Below are 24,837 nucleotides of genomic sequence, written 5' to 3' on the forward strand. Positions count from 1 at the left end.
TTGCCTGATGTACAACCTACGTGTGATGTCTTGGGGCATAAGGTATAGAGAAGCAGAGAAGGAGGTGGGAAATTAGAACAGAGACATGAAGCAAGAGCTGGTGGTGGCGGTTTAGTCACTAAGTCGTGTCCGACTCTTGAGACCCCATGGACAGAGGAGCCTGGCAGGCTACAGTCCATGGGATTCTCCAGGCAAGAATACTTGAGTGGATTGCCATTTCCTTCTCCAGGGGATCTTCCCAACTCAGAAATCAAACCCAGGCTCCTGCATCATAGGCAGATTCTTTACCAACTAAGCTACAAGGGAAGCCCAAGCTAGGTCCAAAGAAACTGGTACACAAGCTAAGGAGCTTAAGCTTCACCCTGAAGATTACAGAGAATCTTTAGGATTTCTATCAAGGAATTGATATGATCTGTTTAAAAAATCATCATTGATATGATGTGTTTAAAAAATTTACTTAGGCAGAACTCTACAGTATGAATTATAATGGGATCAAGTTAGGAGGCTACTGAAGTTTCCAGGTAAAATATGGTGAATGCACAGTAGCAGAAAAGAGGACAAATTCAAGAGATTCAGTTGATTGCTACAACGTAAAGAGTAGGGAAGAGAAAGGAGTATAGGATGACTTGAGAATCTTTGCTTGGATGACTGTATCTGTATTGGTATCATTGACTCGGGAACACAGAATGAAAGATGAGTTAGAGAGGAAGCAGAACAGAATGGAATAAAATCCAGTGGAATGAATGCAGATAGAATCCAAATAGAATGAATGCACCCTGGAGCAGCTGAGTTTGAGATACTTGTAGTTAGGTGCTCAGTCATGCATCGGTCCAGATGCCATGACAGGTCTGAGTTGATAATCAGATTCACAGAGCACAATGAAGATTTAACCTCACTCTGTTTCCTTAACTACACAGAGAATACAAGACCAGAGATCCACTGGGGCAGCCTCTTTCACTGGCAGGCCCAGCAGCTAGTCACATACACTTTCTTTTGCCCCATCATTCACGTAGAGTGAATGGTCCATGGCACCACTGCTGTGGACAAATGGGACCAAGGCGTGTGTGGATCACGCAACATGAGGAAGATGAGCCTTGAGTTCCAACTGATCTTTTATACCATTCTAGCCGACTCACAGGCCCCAACCCAGGGGTAGTCCTCTACCACAAAGGAGTAGGTAGACACCACTTCCAACAATATCTTGATACTTAATTACTAAGAAAATGGTGATGTAGAGGTCATTTTCATGCCAGACACGCATTAACTCTTTCAGTTCACTTCATTCGCTCAGTCGTGTCTGACTCTGCGACTCTATGGACTTCAGCATGCCAGGCCTCCCTGTCCATCACCAACTCCCGGAGCCTCCTCAAATTCATGTCCATCAAGTCAGTGATGCCATCCAACCATCTCATCCTCTGTTGTCCCCTTCTCCTCCTGCCTTCAATCTTTCCCAGCATCAGGGTCTTTTCCAGTGAGTCAGTTCTTCGTATCACGGGGCCAAAGTATTGGAGTTTCAGCTTCAACATCAGTCTTTCCAAAGAATATTCAGGACTGATTTCCTTTAGGATGGACTGGTTGGATCTCCTTGCTATCCAAAGGACTCTCAAGAGTCTTCTCCAACACCACAGTTCAAAAGCATCAATTCTTGGGTCAGCTTTCTTTATACTCCAACTCTCACATCCATACATGACCACTGGAAAAACAAAAGCTTTGACTAAACAGACCTTTGTTGGCAAAGTAATGTCTCTGCTTTTTAATATGCTGTCTAGGTTTGTCATAGATTTTCTTCCAAGGAGTAAGCATCTTTTAATTTTATGGCTGCAGTCACCATCTGCAGTGATTTTGGAGCCCCCCAAAATAAAGTCTGTCACTGTTTCCACTGTTTCCCCCTCTATTTGCCTTGAAGTGATGGGACCAGATGCCATGATCTTAGTTTTCTGAATGTTGAGTTTTAAGCCAACTTTTCCACTCTCTCTTTCACTTTCATCAAGAGGCTCTTTAGTTCTTCACTTTCTGCCATAAGTGTGGTATCATCTGCATATCTAAGGTTATTGATATTTCTGCCAGCAGTGTTGATTCCAGCTTCTGCTTCATCCAGTCCAGCATTTCTCATGATGTACTCTGCTGCTGCTGCTGCTGCTCCTGCTGCTAAGTCGCTTCAGTCGTGTCTGACTCTGTGCGACCCCATAGATGGCAGCCCACCAGGCTCCCCTGTCCCTGGGATTCTCCAGGCAAGAACACTGGAGTGGGTTGCCATTTCCTTCTCCAATGCATGAAAGTGAAAAGTGAAAGTGAAGTTGTTCAGTCCTGTCTGACTCTTTGGGACCCCACAGACTGCAGCCTACTAGGCTCCTCTGCCTATGGGATTTTCCAGGCAAGAGTACTGGAGTGGGGTGCCATTGCGTTCTCCTGATGTACTCTGCATATAAGTTAAATAAGCAGGGTGACAATATACAGCCTTGACATACTCCTTCCCCTATTTGGAACCAGTCTGTTGTTCCATGTCCAGTTGTAGCTGTTGCTTCTTGACCTGCATACAAATTTCTCAGGAGGCAAATCAGGTGGTCTGGTATTCCCATCTCTTTCAGAATTTTCCACAGTTTGTTGTGATCCACACAGTCAAAGGCTTTGGCATAGTCAATAAGGCAGAAGTAGATGTTTTTCTGGAACTCTCGCTTTTTCAGTGGTCCAGCGGATGTTGGCAATTTGATCTCCGGTTCCTCTGCCTTTTCTAAATCCAGCTTGAACATCAGCCCTTTACTTGTACTTAAAACAGGTAGTTAAGTATATGGGTCTGAAATGCCTGAGACATGTATGGACCAGTGGACATAGACACACATGTTTTGGGCTAAAAGGTTTGGATTAAGGCTCAGATTCTTGCTGTGCCATTTAAAAGCCTCATGACTTTGGCAAATGAGGTGCGTTTCCTAAGTTTTTACATCTTTATCTTTAGAACAGTTTAATCATACCTACTGCCCTGGACGGTATTAACTATGACAATTAATAAAAGGTGCCTAGTGTGTGGTAGGTTCTCAGTTAGCATCAGTTCCTGTTTTCTAGAGAAAAAAAAAATGGCTTTGTATACCAAATATGGAGATAAGAGAAAGATAGAAGGTGAAATGACAGTGACTGAACCTCACAAGGATGAAAGAAAACCTACTTCAAAAGCGGCATGATCCTTGTTGTTCTTCCTCTGTCTGATGTCTGGATGGGAATATTTGAGCCATGATGGCTTTCTTCCCCTAAAACTATCCAAATAAAGTTAATTTTCTTTCCTCAAAGCGAGGGAATCAAAGAAATAAAGATGCCAACCTGATAAGACCTGGAAATTAGAAATTAAAATGCCTTCCTCTCTGCATCTGTTTCAGACAGTTAATCATCTTTCTTTTGTTCATGACAGATACATTAAGCATATTTGGGTTGATGGTGAATACAATTATTTTCGTCTCATTTAGGGACCGATGAGAAAACACTGATCAGCATTCTGACTGAGAGGACGAATGCACAACGGCAGCTGATTGCTAAGGAATATCAAGCAGTATGTGGAAAGGTACGGTTTCCCTAACATAACCGGCAGTAATGAGCTAATCACTGATGGATCAGGGCTGCTCCCACGTGATGATGCCCCCAGATCTTTTATTTCAGGCCAACTGTAACAGAAAGTGTCCAGTATATCCAGTCAATAGCCTGGAATAGATGTGGTTTTGCCCTTAACTGTCTGAATGGCCTTGGACATGTTGTTTGACCTTTCTGGACCTCAGTTATCTTCACCATTGAATAAGGAGGTTTGCCTTGGATCAGTGGCTCTAAATCAAGGATGATTTTGCTCCCCAGTGGCTATTTGGCAGCATCTCCAGACATGCTGATTGCCACAACTGGTGGGAGAGGGATGTTGCTGATACCTCATGGGACAAGATCAGAGAAGCTGCCCAACATCCTCCAATGTGCAAGACAGTCCCCACAACAAAGAATCATCTGATCAGTTATCTGATAAGTCCTGTCTTAGGTGATTTTCAATTTCTCTTTCAGCTTTAATATATTTATGTAATTATAGATTTTTAAATTCATTCAGTGAATGAAAATTTACTAAACACCAGAAGTTTTATAAGAATTCTTCAGGAACATTTTGTGTGTCTTTTCCACCTAGTTTTTTGAGTGTTGAGTTTTAGGCCAGCTTTTTCACTCTCCTCTTTCACTTTCGTCAAGAGGCTCTTTAGTTCCTATTCCCATTATGCCATTAGTGTGGTATCATCTGCATATCTGAGGTTATTGATATTTTTCCCAGCAATGTTGATTCCAGCTTGTGCTTCACCCAGCCTTGCATTTCACATGATATACTTTGTACAGACTTTAAATTAGCAGGGTGACAATATACAGGCTTGACATACTCCTTCCCCAAATTTGGAACCAATCCATTGTTCCACGTCCGGTACTAACTATTGCTTCTTGAGCTGCATATAGGTTTCTTAGGAGGCAGGTAAGGTGGTGTGGTATTCCCATCTCTTTCAGAGTTTTCCAGTTTGTTGTGATCCACACAGTCAAAGGCTTTAGCTTCATTTAGTCAATGAAGCAGAAGTAGATGGCTTTTGAAATTGCCGTGCTTTTTCTATGATCTCTTTAAGAAAATTAGCAGTGGCCACAGGACTGGAAAAGATCCTCTCCTTTCCAGTTCATATCAAATTTGGCAATTTGATCTCTGTTTCCTCTGCCGTTTTTAAATCCAGCTTGTACATCTGGACATTCTCAATTCACATATTGTTGAAGCCTAGCTTGAAGGATTTTGATCATTACCTTGCTAGCATGTGAAATGAGCAGTTGTGCGGTATTTTGAGCACTCTTTGGCATTGCTTTTCTTTGGGATTGGAATGAAAACTGACCTTTTCCAGTCCTGTGGCCACTGCTGAGTTTTCCAAATTTGCTGGCATTCTGAGTGCAACACTTTCACAGCATCATCTTTACAGACTTGAAATAGGTTAGCTGGAATTCCATCACCTCCACTAGCTTTGACTGTGGTAATGCTTCCTAAGGTCCGCTTGACTTCACACACCAGGATGTCTGGCTCTAGGTGAGTGACCACATTATCGTGGTTATCTGGGTCATTGAGACCTTTTTTTGTCCAGTTCTTCTGTGTATCCTTGCCACCTCTTCTTAATCTCTTCTGCTTCTGTTAGGTCCTTGCTGTTTCTGTCCTTTATTGCGCCCCTCTTTGCATGAAATGTTCTGTTGGTATTTCTAATTTTCTTGAAGAGATCTCTAGTCTTTCCCATTCTATTGTTTTCCTCTATTTCTTTGGATTGGTCAATTAAGGAGGCCTTCTTATCTCTCCTTGCTATTCTCTGGAACTCTGCATTCAGTTGGGTATATCTTTCCCTTTCTCCTTTGCCTTTTGCAAAGGGAAATGCTATAACGTAATTTTCATTTTTAAAAGATTATTTTAGCTGCCTGGATAATGAACTGGTAAGGGAAGAGTAGAAACATAGCCCAGTCGGGCTGTTGGATCCAGAATCAAGAGGGTGTTGTGACCATCCGCAGGCAGCTGAGGCCTCACCCAGCAATGTTCTCCCAGCCCACGGCTCCCTTAAGACACCCTCCTCCGTGCTTCCCCCATGTGCGTGCTCAGTTACTCAGATGTGTCCAACTTTTCGTGACCCCACAGACTGTAGCCCACTAGGTTCCTCCATCCATGGGATTTTCCTGGCAAAAATCCTGGAGTGGGTTGCTGTTTCTTCCTTCAGGGGCTCTTCCCCACCCAGGGATTGAAATTGCATCTCCTGTAGTGCAGGCCGTTTCTTTACTCCAGAGCCACTGAGGAAGCGCTGTGTTCCCTTTATCAGATATTTCATATATTACATGCAAATTTTATCTTTGACTATTTCTGTTTTTCCCTTTAGGGGACAGTGTCCTAGGGGTAAGGATTGTGTCTAACTCATCATTAAGTGCCTGGCACAGAGCAGGTACCCAGTAAACGCTTGTCAAATTAAAAGAATTGCCAAGCTTCTGGCCAAGGCAACATACCCATGTACAGAGAATGTGAACGATCCATTGGCCTTTCAGGATTTTCAAAACATGGAGGAAGGATAGAGGGGAAGGATGAAAACCATGCCTCGAAGTGGGATGGAAGGAGAGCCTGTGAAGCAAGATCCGGTTGAGGACAGATGGGTTGGAGTGTAGCCATTGAGGAGGAAACTCTCAGGATGAGTACAGGGGCTCCATTCCATTTGTTTTGGCAGGAGCCTACCCCCACTGGGCCCCCAGGGTCGCGGAAGATGTTGGTCTACACCCACATCGTCATAGCAGTCGGGTGGGCTTTCAGCCTCTTGTTTCAAGGCTGGAGATCATCAAGAGCAGGAAAAATAATTACTCAGTAATACTCCTTTGGCTATTAAAAATAAAAACCATATTACTTGCCTTCAAGCAAGCGAGATGGATTGGACTTAGGTAACGTGTGAAAACACTGCTGAAAGAGGGTATGAGTAAGTAAGGTTTCCCTGTTGCCACATTTCTAGTTTCCCCTGCTCTCGTTGCCAGAAGACTGCTTTGGGTGCTTCCTGGTCCCACACTCCGAGCAGAGGCAAATGACCACGCACTGTCTTCCCTCATCTTCTCCCTTCGAACCTGTTTGGCAGACACTGAGAAGCCAGGGGGAATGGAGCACCTCCCGTTAAAACTGAGTGTGAATTATGGGGCTCCTCCCCCATCCTCTTCCCTCACCCAGCCCCAGCTCTGAGAACATCAAGGGCCTGGGAAATGCATTTTAATAGACAGTTCCTGTCTGTGCCTCTCACAGGACCTCCTCCACTGCCTTCCCTTCAGGAAACCATCTATAAAACAGAACATTTTGGAAGCAGTCATAAAATGCAGATTAATAGCCATAGAAGTATTTTCACCATTTCTGTTTATCTCCTGTGGATGTACATGTTTTTTGCCTGAATTCATACATTCACGGTCATCTATTACTAGATGACTTTGGAGGAAGAGAAGTGGTTCATGATTTTCTCTTTCTTTTAATTTCAGGAACTGAAAGATGACTTGAAGGGTGATCTCTCTGGCCACTTCAAGGGTCTCATGGTAGCCCTGGTGACCCCACCGGCAGTGTTTGATGCGAAACAGCTGAAGAAATCCATGAAGGTATGAGCTCTGCACAGGCCGTTTCTGCCTAGGATTTGATGATCAGAAAGAGTGTCTTTCTTCCAGTGCACACTTGAGCACGTGCTTAGCTGCTCCGTCATGTACTCTTTGGGACCCCGTGGGCTGTAACCCACCAGCCTCCTCTGTCCATGGATTCTCCAGGCAAGAACACTCGAGTGGGTTGCCATTTCCTCTCCAGGGATCTTCCCGACCCAGGGATGGAAGCTGAGTCTCTTGTGTCGCCTGCATTGGCAAGTGGGTTCTTTACCCCCAGGACACTGGGGAAGGCCTGAGCCCTTGAGGTGTGGGAGTCAGCGTGATGGATTTGGAGATTCCGTGCTCTCCAGCTGTTAGAACAGCCCTGAAATGGGAAGCAGTTGTGGAACCTTAAGCCCACGTGTTCCTAGCCTGAAAGGATATTGTCCAATTTTGTTTCTTTGACCTGAGGAGTCAAATTCTCTATTTTGTTGTTGCTGAGAGTTAGTGGCGCCATCATTAACCCCATTGCCTAGGCCCCAAAACTAGAACTATCCTTGATCCCTCGCTTCCTCTCACACATCAAAGCTACCATTTTTTTTTTTTTTCCTGGTGAAGCTCAGCTCTCTTCTTAATTAAGGCCCTTTGACTGATTGAATTAGGCTTGCTTAGAATATCTAAGATGCTCCCCGAAAAGGTCGATCGATAATAGACTGTAACTGCAAAATACTTTCACAGCAACATTAGATTAATGTCTGATTAAATAACTGAGGACTGTAGCCTGGCCAGATTGACGCATAAAGCTGATCATTACACCCTCTCCTCCCCTGCCCACCACCCCAATTCATTGCTGTAGCTGTACTGGCTTTCTTGATGCTCTGTGGACATTCTCAGCTTATTCCTATCTTGAAGTATTTGTACATATGTTCTTTCCATCTGGAACACTATTCTTCCAGATATTTTCTGTTAATTCACTCAGTTTAATTTTCTTAATTGCACCTATTACCATCTAAAATTATCTTGTTAATTTTTGGTCATTTACATATAATTTTTTCCATCCAATGAACATGCAAACTTTGATCATATCAGGGAACCTCATCCCTTTAGGAACCTCCTCTGGTTCTAGAGGAAAGCCTGTGATGAAACAGATGCTTGACATACGAATGAGTTCCGAGAGTGAGTTTATAAAGTCCAATTTGTTCATAAATCCAACAAAGTTAGCCTAGGTACCCAACTATCTATCAGCTATATAGCACTATACTGTAATATATTTATAGTACTGTTCACACAAATAATACATAAAAAACAAACACAAGGAATAGAACAGTTTTAATCTTACAATCTTACAGTATTAATACCTTGAAAAGTACAGTAGTACAGTACAAAAGTTGGCATACAGGAGCATGTTCGAGTCTTTGAAAGTTTGCAACTTAAAGGTTTGTGTGTAGAGGACTTACTGTATTTGTTGACCTGAAGGAGGGGAAGGAAGAAGTCTAGTTCTGAGGCAAGACCATCTTCTTCCCATCAGAGATAATCACTTTCTTTTCTGTGAAAGAAGTATAGGTACCCCACAAAGCAGATGACAAGAGGTACAAGAGATATATTGGGTGAAATGCTTGTGAAGGATAAAGAAGAGACAGAGCAGGGTAGGTGGGGTGAAACTGCTGACTACAGTACAAGTGTGACACCTGTGGAAAGGAGAGAGGGAAAGAAGGCGGCTCCGACAGGAAGAGCCTCCGTCTACAGCACTGCTCTGAGGAAGCCGTGGCAGACCGATGGGGAGCCCTGAGCAAGGTGTGCCCTTTGGAGGAGTCTTACATGGGGTGGAATGGTGGCCCACCTTCGGTTCCCCTTCCATGCTCAGTCATAGCTGAAAGCACCCTGGAGAGACCATGATCTTGGTGTGAATTTTGTGGCAGATCCAAAGGTTGGAAGCTGTCAGCCAGCTACATTCTTTGCAGCGTGTTCTCTTGAAATGAAATCTCAGCAGTGCATTTCTGTGGCTGCTACATGGGGGACAGCTTAGCAGGTGACATGGTGAGAATTAGATTAGCCAACAAGGATTAGAAATTTCCCTTCTGTGTAAAAGAAATCCAAAGGAAGCCGTCCATAGCTCAGTATCATGCACCATCATTATCAGACCTTCAGTCTTGAGGTTCCACCATCTTCAGCCTGTAGATTATACTTCTTATCTAGATGGCTGCTCAACATCCAGCCATTACACCTTTATTCCAGACAACTGAAAAGAGTCAAAGGCCAAGACGTGTAAAAGTTCATCTTTTCTCTTTACGGACTCCCAGAAATTGTACGTGAGGCATCACATGTATTTCATGGATCAGAATTTAGTTATATAGATAACCTAGCTCTAAGGGAAGCTGAGAAATACAGTCTTTATTTGGGTCCATGTGTGCTAAGTCGCTTCATTTGTGTCCACCTCTTTGCAACTCCATGGACTATAGCCCTCCAGGCTCCTCTGTCCATGAGATTCTCCAGGCAAGAATACTGGAGTGGGTTGCCATGCCTTCCTCCAGGGGATCTTTCCAACCCAGGGATCAAACTCAAATCTCTTGTGTCTCCTGCATTGGCAGGCAGGTTCTTTACCACTGAGCCATCTGGGAAGCCACTTTATTTGGGTAGCTTTGTGCTAAGTTTGAAAATGGGGATTCTATCAACAATGAATTCTGATCAACGATGATAAAAGAAATATTGGATCTGCTCAATTTTGCTGTAAACCTAGGACTGCTCTAAAATGAATCAGGAGCTTGGGATTAACATATGCACACTAATGTATAAAAGATAGATAACCAGCAAAAGCATACTGTATAGCCCAGGGAGCTTTACTCAATATTCTGTGATAACCTATATGAGAAAAGAATGTATATAATATGTTAATGTATAACTGAATCATTTTGCTGTACACCTGAAACTAACATGACATTGTAATCAACTATACTTCAATAAAGTTTTAAAAGAAGGAAAGCACCCCCCCAAAAAAAGTCTATTTAAAAATAATAAAATAAATAATTTGAAAAGGAGATCTATTGGGGAACCACTAGGAATCTTTGCCACAGAGGGACACAGTTCAGCCTCTTTTCTTACACTACCTTGACCTGCTTTGATCAAGTGCTAGTGTAAATGGCTTCTACAGTGTGACTCAGTGACCTCAATATAAACCAAGACTCAGGAATCACTAGCCTCTAAACCAGCTGGGCTCATGGTCTCATATAATATCAAGGCTTTAAAAACCTCCCCAGTGAAGAGGATGATGCTTGCTGACCAACGGGGTACATTGGCACAAGGATGAACTCATTCAAAAGAATTGCAGAGCCCTCTCTAAATACAGTGACGCATCTGAATGCTCACTTCCGATCCTGATGTCAGCTTTCCCTTTATACTCTTTCCTCCTGGAATTAGTCAATGAACTTTTACACTACAGCAGGACATTTTCTTTAAAATTTTAATGTCAGTTAACTTTAGATGATTCATGTTATTTTAATACTAAAATATACAGAAAATTTAAATACTGGCTTAAAGAAAGTGATTGACTAAAAATGATTCTTTTCTTCCAAGTAAAATGAGATATTAAGACCAAAGTGCGTAAAGCTGAGTTTTGTAAAGTGTTCTAAAAATAGTTTTCCATGAGACTTCCCTGGTGATTCAGTGGTTAAAAATCTGTCTTCCAATTCGAGGGAGATGGGTTCGATCCTTGATCCAGACGCTAAGATCCCACATGCTGTGGGGCAACTAAGCTGGCATGCCACAACTAGAGATCCTGAATGCCATGACTAAGACCCAGTGCAGTCAAATAAATAAATATTAAAAAAAAAAATGTTTGCCTTTTTCTTTCTAGGGCACAGGGACAAATGAGGATGCGCTGATCGAAATTCTAACCACTAGGACGAGCAAGCAGATGCAGGAGATCGGCCATGCCTACTATACAGGTGATCATGTTTTCTGCTTACCTTTACCGCTGTTCACACCTATATGAGCCAATGCTATTTTCCCCCAGAAACCCACCAAGCTCTTCTTCATGAGTGATTTTGAGAGGGCAAGAGTATAAAAAGGAGGACACATTCTACAATGGGCTAAGGATTGTGGATTTTTCAGAGAACATTTTAATATGATCTGAGCTAGAAGCTGCTATATAGCAATGGCATTAATGCTTTGCATGTAAACATTACAACTCTAGTGGATTTTGCTCTCAGCAATTGCTGCTTAATTGAATCAACCATTTTCATCAATGGAAGAGACTCAAATCATTGTATATTCATATGACATGCTAAAAACACTGGGCTTAGCCTCATGATTTTTGGTGTGGGAAATTGTGTGTGTGTGTGTGAGCACTCAGTCATGTCTAACTCTTGGTGATCCCATGGACTGTAGCCCGCAGACTCCTCTGCCCATAGAACTTTTCAGGGAAGAATGCTGGAGTGGGTTGCCATTTCCTACTCCAGGGCACCATCAAGACTGGTGGCATGAAGAGATGTACTGAGAAAAGTCTGGGAGGGTCCCAAACATAGCGCTTGGAGGTCTGCAAGATGCATCCCCCTCCCAGCACAGTGATGTATTTAACTGCCAACCAGGGAGGGTCACTTGGTCTTTGGTGTCTGGGGTTTTCAGTGGGGTTCTATTACACATGCCTGATTTTTTTTTTAGAAACTGAGCAACAGAACCTTTTACTTGTTCATTGATTCTCGGCTGCACGGGGTCTTCATTGCTGCGCACAGGCTTTCTCTGGTTGCAGCGATCAGGGGCTACTCTTGGTTGTGCTGCGTGGGCTTCTCACTGCGGTGGCTTCTCTTGCTGCAGAGCATGGACTCTAGAGCGTGCAGGCTTCAGTAGTTGCGGCACACGGGCTTAGGTGCCCCATGGCATGTGCGATCTTCCCGGACTGGGAATCGAACTCGTGCCCTCTGCATGTCATTGCACATGGATTCTTACCCACTGGACCACCGAGGAAGTCCTACACAGGCATGACTGACTGACTCCATCACAGCCATATGACTGAACTCCATCTCTAGTCCCCTCCTGCCCACTAGAGGTCAGGCTGATATCACATGGTTCAAAGCCTTAACCCTTTAGTCACCAAGTTGATCTTTCTAGTGTGACCCAGCGCCATCTGGAGTCATCTTGTTAGCATAAACTCAGCTGTGGTTCAAGGGACCCTCCATGAATAACAATGATATTCCTATTGGGGAAATTCTGATTGTTTAGAGGTTAGCTGCAAAAAGCAAGGGACAATGACCAGCCCAATTCTTATTAAACAACAGCTCCCTGCGCCTCCTCCAAGTACCTTAAGGGAGCTATGGTTTCTATGGTTTTGTATCATGGGAGCTTTTGTAGTGGAAGAGAGCAAAAGGAGGGATATACCAGTCCCCAGGTGGGTGTTAGAGAGTTTACTTTGAGAATTTCTCATTAAAATGTAGATCCCTCAAAGATAGGTGACTATTTTATTGTTAATGTGCTAATCAGGTCTAGTCAGAAAACCACAAACACATTAGAGAATTTTAATATCAAGAATTGTTTAAGCACCTTCTGGAAAACTGAAAAAGTGGAACAGAAACACAGGCGTAGCTCAGAAGTGTAACCCTCGAGGCCGGGACGAGATTAGGGTGTTTAGAAACTAGCTCAGAGGAGGGTGCTGGTACTTTCCGATGTTGGTACTGGGTTGCCCAGAAGTTGTTCTGGTTTTTCTGTAATATTTTTGGGAAAACCCAAACAAACTTTTTGGCCAACTCAGTGCTTCAGGGGTTCAGAGGAAAGGCCTCAGAATTGGAGTTCAGATTTCCGTGGAGGGGAAGGGGGCTCCATCTCGCTAGGGCTAGTACCTCCAGGGGCATGTAAACGGTGACTTGTTCTAGGAGCCTGGAGCCAACTGCTGCTGTCTGGGTGAATCTCTTCACCGGGTTGACATTGTCCTTCCTTCCTCCTCCTGCCTTCCATCTGATCTCCCTCTACTCCCCTCATTGGTGGAACCTGAGAGGGAGGTGGGGTGGTGGGGGCGACAAAAGAGAAATATAATTTGTCACAAGTCAAGGTGTAGAGGAGCAAATTTGGGGTAGATGAGACCATTGCTCAAAAATAGGCATAGATGGGTACATGGTGGGTGTTTAATGTCTTTGATTCCCTCAGTCCAACAAGATGTACTTGTAAAAAATCACGAGACCCCGGGGCTGTATCCCAAGATGCTATGTTGCTTTTTGGTATCTGTTAAAAGAGTTACCACTCCATGAGTTGACTGACCCCAAAATTCTCCCTGAAGTTCAGCATTTGTTTATGTACAAACAGCCCTGTGGTGTAATCTCTATGAAGGGGGAATTTTTGTCTTTTTTGCTCTGTGTTTTATTTCCAGTGCTCAGAATATTTTTTGAATGGATATCCCTAAGATTGAGATAGGGGACCTCAAGAGCCAAGTGAATGGGACTACTGTTTTGCTAATATGACAAGTGGATCCTTGTTCAGAGGTACCAAATGTCCCGGTATCTGTGTGAGTTAAGCTCTCTAAAGCTAGAAAGAATTGAACCACATCTAGGTTCCCTTGGTAAGTAGGGATTCATGATACGCAAGAATTGAAAGAAGGAAATAGTAAAAGAAGGAAGAGAGCTACAGCCAGTAATCTCAGTCATGTAGAGCCAAGCTGATACAGGACACAGAACTTTCCTGGGGACTCAGCCTTCCAGTCACTCCCTTTGCATCAGGCATCCGTGGCTCCCCTGTACATCTCCATCCGAGCAACACTTTCCCCTCCTTCTCTGCCTCTGCTGTTCTTGAAGAGACCAAGTAACATCTCTTCACTCACCACGTGGTATGTGTCTCCTCAAGGCTTGCATTTGCTCACGGTTTCTAATTTTTTCTTGGCTTCAGTTTTATGCTTTATTTCTGGGAGTCTTTCCACTTCATTATTACTCTTCTACGGCTCACTCTGTAACAGAGAGGATTCAGTGGGCTCAGAAAGGCACTTTCTTTTAGGCAGAGTTCTCCCACCAGGTCACCTCATAGGCTGCTGGCTACCTCTAGTCAGAGGCCAACTCTGTTGCAGTCAGCTGTAGTGAGAGCGATGGCGTCATATAATGTGAAACAGTGACCTATGCATTAGAAATCCGTCAGACGAACTGTCAACATGGCCCTCATAGAAGGACCAAGTATATGGAGTGGCTTGTACAGTACAATGATACAAGAACACTTCAGTGAATAGAGATCTAAATTCTGAGCTCTTCCCAGTATTCTAAAGTCAACAGTGCATGAGAGAACACTGAATCAGGAATCAAGAGCTCTAACTTCTGCTTCAAATTCTGCATTATTAAGACACTGTATTTGTTTTTCTGTACCCTACTGTGCCCCAAAATGCATAAAGTAGTTTTTAACTTTTATTGAAAAAAATCTTCATATTTTTAGTCTCAGTTCAGTTCAGTCGCTCAGTTGTGTTGGACTCTTTGTGACTCCATGAACTGCAGCACGCCAGGCCTCCCTGTCTATCACCAACTCCCGGAGTTCACCCAACCCATGTCCACTGAGTCAGTGATGTCATCCAGCCATCTCATCCTCTGTCATCCCCTTCTCCTCCTGCCTTTAATCTTTCCCAACATCAGGGTCTTTTCTAATCAGTCAGCTCTTTGCATCAAGTGGCCAAAATATTGGAGTTTCAGCTTCAACATCAATCCTTCCAATGAACACCCAGGACTGATTTCCTTTAGGATGGACTGGTTGGGTCTCCTTGCTATCCAAGGGACTCTCAAGAGTCTTCTCCAACACCACAGTTCAAAAGCATCAATTCTTCAGCGCTCAGCTTTCTTTGTAGTCCGACTCTCACATCCATACATGACCACTGGAGAAACCATAGCCTTGACTAGATGGACCTTTGTTGACAAAGTAATGTCTCTGCTTTTGAATATGCTATCTAAGTTGGTCATAACTTTCCTTCCAAGGAGTAAGCATCTTTTAATTTCATGGCTGCAGTCACCATCTGCAGTGACTTTGGAGCCCCCCAAAATAAAGTCAGCCACTGTTTCCACCATTTCCCCATCTATTTGCTGTGAAATGTTGGGACCAGATGCCGTGATCTTAGTTTTCTGAATGTTGAGCTTTAAGCCAACTTTTCACTCTCCTCTTTCACTTTCATCAAGAGGCTCTTTAGTTTTTCTTCACTTTCTGCCATAAGGGTGGTGTCATCTGCATATCTGAGGTTACTGATATTTTTCCTGGCAATCTTGATTCCAGCTTGTGCTTCCTCCAACCCAGTGTTTCTCATGATGTACTCTGCATATAAGTTAAATAAGCAGGGTGATAATATACAGCCTTGATGTACTCCTTTTCTTATGTGGAACCAGTCTGTTGTTCCATGTCTAATTCTAACTGTTCCTTACTGTTTTCCTGCAAAAAAATACCTGGAGTGAAAAGGAGGTGTGGGAGGTTGCATGAGACTCATCTAGATAATTCTAGTATTATAAAATACTTCTCCAAATTCTAACAAATCAGCATCATCTTTAGGCTTGATATTTTTAAATTAAAATTTTTTTTCTAAGAGTGAAGGATAGATGTAACAATAACATGAGTTAGGGAAAATGATGCCTACTAAATGTTAATATTACTTAGATAAATAATCTGTATTTATAGTGGATTTTGTTTACTTCAATTGTTCTGGAAAATTATAGATTTCATAAAAGAGACTTACTAAAATCATACTGAAAAAGTTTCTCTCTCAACACAGTTTTTAAGATTAGATAATCTCAAATCATTTTCTGTTTTTAAATTTGTTTTTGGCTCCACTGGGTCTTTGTTGCTAAACTCGGGCTTTATCTAGTTGCAATGCATGGGCTTCTCATTGCGGTGACTTCACTTGTTGCAGCTCATGGGCTGTAGAGCGTGGGGTCAGTGGTTGCAGCACCCTGCAACTTAGTTGCCCCTCAGCATGTAGGATCTTTCTGGACCATGAATCAAACCCATGTCCCCTGCATTGGCGGGTGGATTCTTAACCACTGGGCAACCAGGGAAGTCCTCATATCACTTTCTATAGTTGTGCTTTACTGATTTAAAAGGATAAGTATTCATATGACTAGTTTATAGAGTTCTTGAGAATGAGGCAGGCAGTTCAAGTAGCCCCATGGTATCAGCTGCATCCAGGTGTACAGGTGGCTCTTTAGTACAGGGCTACTAAAATATGTGAACACACAGTTGGCATTTGTTATGGAAAAACAGTATGTTTTAGGGTAGCTTTCTTACTTTTGAGAGCTATCAAATAATGCAACCTAGCTGTATGCATTAAGATTAGAGATAGGTTCAATACAGCAAAAATAACAGTGGCTTAAGTAAGATGAACATTTATTTCTTTCATATATAGAAGTGTAGACATAAGCAATTCTAGGACCAGTATGATAGCTCCTCAGAACTTTCAGGAACCCAGACCCCTTCCTGCCTATTTTTATGCCATCACTCAGATGTAGTTCTTCACAGACCAAGATGGCTGCCTGAGCTCCAGCAATCAATCTACACACCAAGCAGTAGGACGGAGGAAGGCACGAAGATGGACATGAGCCATCACTAAGGAGATTTCCCAGCAGTGTCCTAAAGGTCTGCCTACATTTCATGCCAAGAGGAGAGCGGAGAATGTGGTCTTGAAGCTGTGTGTACTATGTCTTACTTAAGGCCAGGTTTCTATTCCTATGGAAGAAAGATGTAGTAGAAACTGGAAAGCAAACTAATAGCTTAGCCACCCTAGCTTTCTCACTATACATTTCTTAGTACCGTAGGCAGATGAAATGAACCATGATTTGATCCAGAATGGCAGCTTTTTTTTTTTTTTTCTATTCTGTGCTACTACCACACCACACACTATAGTAATGGTTATAAGAAGAATTTATCTATTGCAGAAGAGCACTAAAAGATTAAGAAAAGAAGCAGTAGCAAGATTTATTTTATCAGGTACTCATTCCTTGCCAATGTTGACATGTAAGCTTTTCTGTTTTCAAATGATATTTTTAGCTTCTCAAGGCTTAGTTTCGTTCTTATCTGGTTTCAGTGTACAAGAAGAGTCTTGGAGATGAGATTAGTTCTGAAACATCGGGTGATTTCCGGAAAGCTCTGTTGATTTTAGCAAATGTAAGTTTTTGTTTTTCATTTTTCATTTTCCCCAATAAGATGCATGCTCAATAATGATTTTTAGGAAGTTTTCAAACAACCAAATTGAGACAGTGAGACTGCAATTTTCCTTATGAAATGATTTGTTCATTTTACATTTGCATCACCGCCATGCAGCATAATATTTAACTACCGTCATAAAAGTATAACATAATGAGTAGACAAAAAAATCTTGTTTTGATCAGTATATGGATTCAATGTATTTTGATCAGGGTTTGTAATACATTAGAAAATATTCTATAAGTTCATCTGGGCTTCCTTAGTGACTCAGATAGTAAAGAATCCACCTGCAATATGGGAGACCTAGGTTCAATTCCTGAGTCGGGAAGATCCCCTGGAGGAGGGGATGGAAACCCACTCCAGTATTCTTGCCTGGAGAATCCCATGGACAGAGGAGCCTGGCAGGCTCCATGGGGTCTTGAAGAGTTAGACGCAACTGAGCAACTAAACACACACACAAGTTCATCTAGAAGAAAAATCATTTATTTCCATTGTAAGTGTCTCCATTTTTAAGAACATGCTGATTTTCTTCTGAACTTCAAAGAATTATATCACTTTTGGTAGCATTTAAATTAAGTAGGAAACATAATTGAGAATTACCTTCAGAGAAGTTGTATATCAGTCTCAGGACTTAAAAAGTGACTTTCTGCAACTTCATCCTTGCCTTCTGTGGAAGAGCCGATAAACCATTCATCACCATGTGACCAAAATGTGGCCACACCTTGCTGTCTCTGTTTAGGATGCTGATGGCTTTATAAAAAAGATGGTAAGGTCAAGCACGATAAAGGGTGGAAATGGTATGGGCCTAACAGAAACAGAAGATATTAAGAAGAGGTGGCAAGAATACGCATAAGAACTATACAAAAAAGATTGTCATGACCCAGAAAACCATGATGGTGTGATCACTAATGTAGAGCCAGACATCCTGGAATGTGAAGTCAAGTGGGCCTTAGGAAGCATCGCTATGAACAAAGCTAGTGGAGGTGATGGAATTGCAGTTGAGCTATTTCAAGTCTGAAAAGTTGATGCTGTGAAAGTGCTGCACTCAATATACCAGAAAATTTGGAAAATTCAGCAGTGAGCACAGGACTGGAAAAGCTCAGTTTTCATTCCAGTCTCAAAGAAAGGCAATGCCAAAGAATGTTCAAACTACCGCACAATTGCACTCATCTCACATGCTAGCAAAGCAATGCTCAAAATTCTCTAAGCCAGGCTTCAACAGTGCATGACCTAAGAACTTCCAGATGTTCAAGCTGGATTTAGAAAAGGCAGAGGAACCAGAGATCAAATTGCCAGCATCCACTGGATCATGGATAAAGGAAGAGAGTTCCAGAAAAACATCTACTTCTGCTTTATTGACTATGCTAAAGCCTTTGACTGTGTGGATCACAACAAACTCTGGAAAATTCTTCAAGAGATGGGAATACCAGACCACCTGACCTGCCTCCTGAGAAATCTGTATGCAGGTCAAGAAGCAACAGTTAGAACTGGACATGGAGCAATGGACTGGTTCCAAATTGGGAAAGGAGTACGTCAAGGCTGTATATTGTCACCCTGCTTATCTAACTTATATGCAGAGTACATCATGCGAAATGCCAGGCAGGATGAAGCACAAGCTGGAATCAAGATTGCCAGGAGAAATATCAATCACCTCAGATATGCAGATGACAACACCCTTATGGCAGAAAGTGAAGAAAAACTAAAGAGCCTCTTGATGAAAGTGAAAGAGGAGAGTGAAAAGCTTGGCTTAAAGCTCAACATTCAGAAAACGAAGATCTTGGCATCTGGTCCCATCACTCCATGGCAAATAGATAGGGAAGCAATGGAAACAGTGAGATACTTAATTTTGGGGGGCTCCAAAATCACTGCAGATGGTGACTACAGCCACAAACTTAAAAGATACTTGCTCCTTGGAAGAAAAGCTTTGACAAACCAAACAGCATATTAAAAAGCAGAGACATTACTTTGCTAACAAAGGTCCATCTAGTCAAAGTTATGGTTTTTCCAAGTAGTCATGTATGGATGTGAGAGTTAGACTATAAAGAAAGCTGAGCACCAAGGAATTGATGCTTTTGAACTGTGGTGTTGGAGAAGACTGTTGAGGGTCTCTTGGACAGCAAGGAGATCCAACCAGTCCATGCTAAAGAAAATCAGTCCTGAATATTCATTGGAAGGACTGATGCTGAAGCTGAAACTCCAATACTTTGGCCACCTGATGTGAAGAACTGATTCATTGTTAAAAGACCCTGATGCAGGGAAAGATTGAAGGTGGGAGGAGAAGGGGATGACAGAGGCTGAGATGGTTGGGTCACTGACTCAATGGACATACGTTTAAGTAAGCTCCAGGAGTTGGTGGTGGACAGGGAAGCCTTGCATACTGCAGTCCATGGGGTTGCAAAGAAAGGAACATGACTGGGGGACTGAACTGAACTGAACTGAAGGTCAGGGATGAGGTACAGTCATAGATATGTGTAAGAGGGGCTTCCCAAGTGGCGCTAGTGGTAAAGAACCCGCCTGCCAATGCAGGAGACATAGGAGATGCAGGTTTGATCCCTGGCTTGGGAAGATCCTCTGGAGGAGGAGATGGCAACCCACTCCCGTATTCTTGCCTGGAGAATCCCTTGGACAGAGACGTTTGGCTGGCTATAGCCCATAGGGTCCCAAAGAGTTGGACACAGCTGAAGCAACTTAGCATACAGACACTCACATGTGCAAGAGAGGAAATGACTTAAGCCCTGTCTCAACAGCCTCTTTCAGCTGATTTACACACCCCTTCAGTTCAGTTCAGTGAGTTCAGTCACTCAGTCATGTCTGACTCTTTGCGACCCCATGAATCGCAGCACGCCAGGCCTCCCTGTCCATCACCAACTCCCAGAGTTCACTCAGATTCACATCTATCGAGTCCGTGATGCCATCCAGCCATCTCATCCTCTGTTGTCCCCTTTTCCTCCTGCCCCCAATCCCTCCCAGCATCAAAGTCTTTTCCAGTGAGTCAACTCTTCGCATGAGGTGGCCAAAGTACTGGAGTTTCAGCTTTAGCATCTATCCTTCCAAAGAAATCCCAGGGCTGATCTCCTTCAGAATGGACTGGTTGGATCTCCTTGCAGTCCAAGGGACTCTCAAAGAGTCTACTCCAACACCGCAGTTCAAAAGCATCAATTCTTCGGTGCTCAGCCTTCTTCACAGTCCAACTCTCACATCCATACATGACCACTGGAAAAACCATAGCCTTGACTAGACAGACCTTAGTCAGCAAAGTAATGTCTCTGCTTTTGAATATGCTTTCTAGGTTGGTCATAACTTTTCTTCCAAGGAGAAAGTGTCTTTTAATTTCATGGCTGCAGTCACCATCTACAGTGATTTTGGAGCCCCCAAAAATAAAGTCTGACACTGTTTCCACTGTTTCCCCATCTATTTCCCATGAAGTGACGGGACCGGATGCCATGATCTTTGTTTTCTGAATGTTGAGCTTTAAGCCAACTTTTTCACTCTCCACTTTCACTTTCATCAAGAGGCTTTTGAGTTCCTCTTCACTTTCTGCCAGAAGGGTGGTATCATCTGCATATCTGAGGTTATTGATGTTTCTGTAGGAAAATCCCGATCACTGTCCCAGCCTGAGGGTCGAGGCAACACTTGTCATTATGCTACTAGGGAACAATTTATCCTCATTATAGTTTCAGTTTTTTTCAATGGTGAAAGCCTTCTGAAGTTTGAATCTATAAATTCAAGTTGATGAGACATCACTACATACCTATAATCCCACAGGTCAGTATTCCTAAGTGTACATCTGCTTGTATGTGTGGTGAGCACACACGCCCACAGGAGGCAGTGGAGAGCAGGGCTCCGGGACAGGGTTTCACAATCAGGCCTGGACCTTCCTACTCCTCTGCTGCCTACCAGCTCTGTGTACTTAGACAAGTTACTTTAACTCAAGTCTTAAAGCCTTCATTTCACATCTGTAAAATGAAAATAATAGTATTACCAACCACAAAGGGTGCTGTGAAAATACAGAGAGAGAAAGAGTATAAATAACAGCAGAGAAAGTCATTGATACGTGGTGGCGGCAGCTTATTGGAATTAATGCCGACGATCATCAACACTTTCATTATTAGAACCGAGTGAATGATGAAAGGAAAACAAGAAGGCCACAAACCAGAGAAGGCCAGTTGGAGCAGAGTAGCAGCAGCACTGGAAGCCAGAGAAAATAAATCATGCAAAAGTCAGGCAGACATACAAAGACCTAATATTTGTAAATAGGCATAAACATATTTTTTAAAATTTTTGTTTATTATTTATTTATACTGAAGCATAATTGCTGAATTGATGCTTTTGAATTGTGGTGTTGGAGAAGACTCTTGAGAGTCCCTTGGACTACAAGGAGATCCAACCAGTCAATCCTAAAGGAAATCAGTCCTGAATATTCATTGGAAGGACGGATGCTGAAGCTGAAACTCCAATACTTTGGCCACCTGATGTGAAAAACTGACTCATCGGAAAAGACTCTCATGCTGGGCAAGACTGAAGGCAGGAGGAGAAGGGGACGACAGAGGATGACATGATCGAATGGCATCACCAACTCAATGGACATGAGTTTGAGCAAGCTCCGGGAGTTGGTGATGGACAGGGAGGCCTGGCTTGCTGCAGTCCATGGTGTCGCAAAGAGTGGGACACGACTGAGCGACTGAACTGACTGAACTTTATTTATAGTTATCATAAAATATTTTTATTTCCTGTGTTGTGCAGTGTATCCTTATAGCTTATTTTATATTTAATAATTTGTATCTCTTATTCCCCTAACCCTATAATGCCCCTGCTCGCTTCCCTTTCCCCATTCGTAACCACTAGTTTAGAACAAATGCATTTTTTAAAGTATTAGAGCCAAAAGTTTCATTCATCTGTAATTTGCAAAATAATTCAGGCAATCCTCTTTCCTTGTCCATCTTCCATCTTTTATAATGTCCTGAATAATTTATGTGCAAGCACACACACTTAGCCACAGAGCCTTCAACAGTAGAGATAGTGGGGAATCTTTGAGTTTGGGGTTTATTTTAATAGATTTTATTTTTAGAGCAGTTTTAGATTTCCAGAAAAATGCAGCAGAAGCTACAGAAACCTCCCACATGCCCCTCCTCCTTGCACACATCTTGCCATGGTACATTGGTTATAGTTGATGAATGAATTAAATGATAAATGAATCAGATGATGATTACATGATCAATGAATGAACTGACACATTATTAACTAAACTCTGTACATTAGGATTCACTCTTTGCGTTATACATTCTTTGGGTTTGGACAAATGTTTAATGTCTTGTGTCCACCATTACAGAATCATATGGAATAGTTTTACTGCCCTAAAAATCTGTGCTTCAGTCATTCATCCCTCTCTTTCTCCCTCTGAACCTCTGGTAGCCAGTGATCTTTTATCTCTATAGTTTTGCCTTTTCCAGATGGTCCTATAGTTGAAATAATACAGTGTATAGGCTTTTCAGACTGCATCATTTCATGGCTTAATAACTCCTTTCCTTTTTTTTTTTTTCCTTCCATCACTGAGTGCTATTTCACTGTGGGCTACCCAGGTGGCTCAGGAAAGAATTCACCTGCCAATGCAGGAGACCTGTGTTCAATCCCTGGGTCGGAAAGATCCCCCGAATAAGGAAATGGCAACCCATTCCAGTATTCTTGCCTGGGAAATCACACAGACAGAGGACTCTGGTGGGCTACAGTCCACGGGGTCACAAAGAGTCGGACATGACACAGAGAGAGAGATGTTGTTGAGCATCTTTTCATGCACTTTCTCACCATTTGTGTATCTGATATCTCTTCAGATGCTTTGCCCTTTTTTAATTGGGTTGTTTGTTCTATTTTTGTCAAGTTTTAAGAGCTTCTATGTATTTTAGATACAAGCCCTGTATCAGATATGTGTTTGCATACATTTTCTCCCAAGGTGTGGCTTGTCTTATGATTCCCTGAAGACCTTGAGTTTCCAGAAAAGGAAACTCGTGCTCGGAAGACTGTAGGGATTTGCTACAGATTTCATGGCTAGTCAGCGGCAGGGCCAGAAAGAGAGCTGTGAGTGCTCCATTCCTTTGGGCCATGTGGTCCTCACTGGAAGAAACAGCTCTAAGAGGCCCCGCGGGTTCAAATGCCAAATGGTGGAATATTTATCTTTAAAAAGACTGCCTTCATTTTTATCTTCTCTCATTAGGGCAGAAGAGATGAGAGTCTAAAAGTGGATGAGCAGCTGGCCAAAAAGGATGCTCAGGTCAGTAACAGAGCAGAGAAAACATGTCCTTGAACTCTCCTCCCTCCTTACTGCCTTCTTATATCTCCGGCATCAGCTGGGGCTGTGCTCTTTTCTTTTCTGTCTGAAGGAGAAGCCTGAAGCCCAGCAATACCTTAGCTCCATCTTTCTGCCTTCCCCAGTGCTGGTTATTATTCCCCTGGCTCCTGCCACTTCAACTGCCAGCTTTTTCTGCTAGAAGTGAGAGACATGGCTTATCAAAGACCTCAGTGACCTATGAAATAAACTTACTCCTCTTCTCATCCCACCTCCTCAAAAAGAGACAGAATTGGGTCCGTACTAGCATTTACGTCTTCTCTCTTTTCCAACAGATTCTCTATAATGCTGGTGAAAAGAGATGGGGCACGGATGAAGATGCCTTCACCGACATCCTGTGTCTAAGGAGCTTTCCTCAGTTGAAACTGAGTATGGACTCACGTTACAATCTTTTTATTTTTTTCTCTGCATTGTGTTGTTTTTGCAAGTACTTGAGGGTTTAATATACATAATTCTGGAAAATGAAGTTAAAAATGGTGAAGGCGGTCCCATTTTTATGTACAGACATTTCAGGAAACGACCTGGGGAAGCTGTGCTCCAACTCAAGGAGGATCAACAGTACTCGGGTTTTACCCTCGGAGCTGAGTAGATTACCTGTGTGTGTTCAGTCACTCAGTCGTGTCCAACTCTTTGCAACCCCACGGACTGTAGCCCAACAGGTTCTTCTGTCCATCGGATTTTCCAGGCAAGAATACTGGAGTGGGTTGCCATTTCCTCCTCCAAAGGGATCTTCCTGATCCAGGGATCAAAGCCACATTTCCTGCGTCACCTGCGTTGCAGGCAGATTCTTTACCCCCTAGTGTTGATGTTCAGCCACTCAGTTGTGTCCAACTCTTTGCAACTCTTTGGACTGTAGCATGCCAGACTCCCGTGTCCTTCACCATCTCCTGGAGCTTGCTCAAACTCATGTCCAGTGAGTCGGTGATGCCATCCAGCCATCTCATCCTCTGTTATATCCTTCTCCTTCTGCCTTCAATCTTGCCCAGCATCAGGGTCTTTTCCAGTGAATCAGTTCTTCACATCAGGTGGCCAAAGTATTGGAGTTTCAGCTTCAGCATCAGTCCTTCCAATGAATATTCAGGACTGATTTCCTTTAGGATTGACTAGTTTGATCTCCTTGCTGTCCAAGGGACTCTCAAGAGTCTTCTCCAATACCACAGTTCTAAAGCATCAGTTCTCCAGTGCTTAGCCTTTTTTATTGTCCAGCTCTCACATCCATACATGACTACTGGATAAACCATAGCTTTGGCTAGATGGAC

At 42.9% G+C, this 24,837-nt stretch overlaps 1 protein-coding gene across 2 annotated transcripts in view; it reads left to right on the forward strand.

Moving 5' to 3' along the window:
- Window positions 1-24,837, forward strand: part of ANXA3 (annexin A3) — a 74,216-nt gene that overhangs the window by 32,670 nt on the left and 16,709 nt on the right. For both annotated transcript variants that reach the window (XM_060417650.1, XM_015096575.3), the window contains exons 4-9: window positions 3,456-3,550; window positions 7,015-7,128; window positions 10,955-11,045; window positions 17,120-17,199; window positions 23,447-23,503; window positions 23,854-23,947. In XM_060417650.1, coding sequence (XP_060273633.1) covers window positions 3,456-3,550; window positions 7,015-7,128; window positions 10,955-11,045; window positions 17,120-17,199; window positions 23,447-23,503; window positions 23,854-23,947 — 531 coding nt within the window. The remainder of the gene's footprint in view (window positions 1-3,455; window positions 3,551-7,014; window positions 7,129-10,954; window positions 11,046-17,119; window positions 17,200-23,446; window positions 23,504-23,853; window positions 23,948-24,837) is intronic.

This window comes from Ovis aries, chromosome 6 (genome assembly GCF_016772045.2).
Source record: "Ovis aries strain OAR_USU_Benz2616 breed Rambouillet chromosome 6, ARS-UI_Ramb_v3.0, whole genome shotgun sequence".
Classification (NCBI taxonomy): Eukaryota; Metazoa; Chordata; class Mammalia; order Artiodactyla; family Bovidae; genus Ovis; species Ovis aries.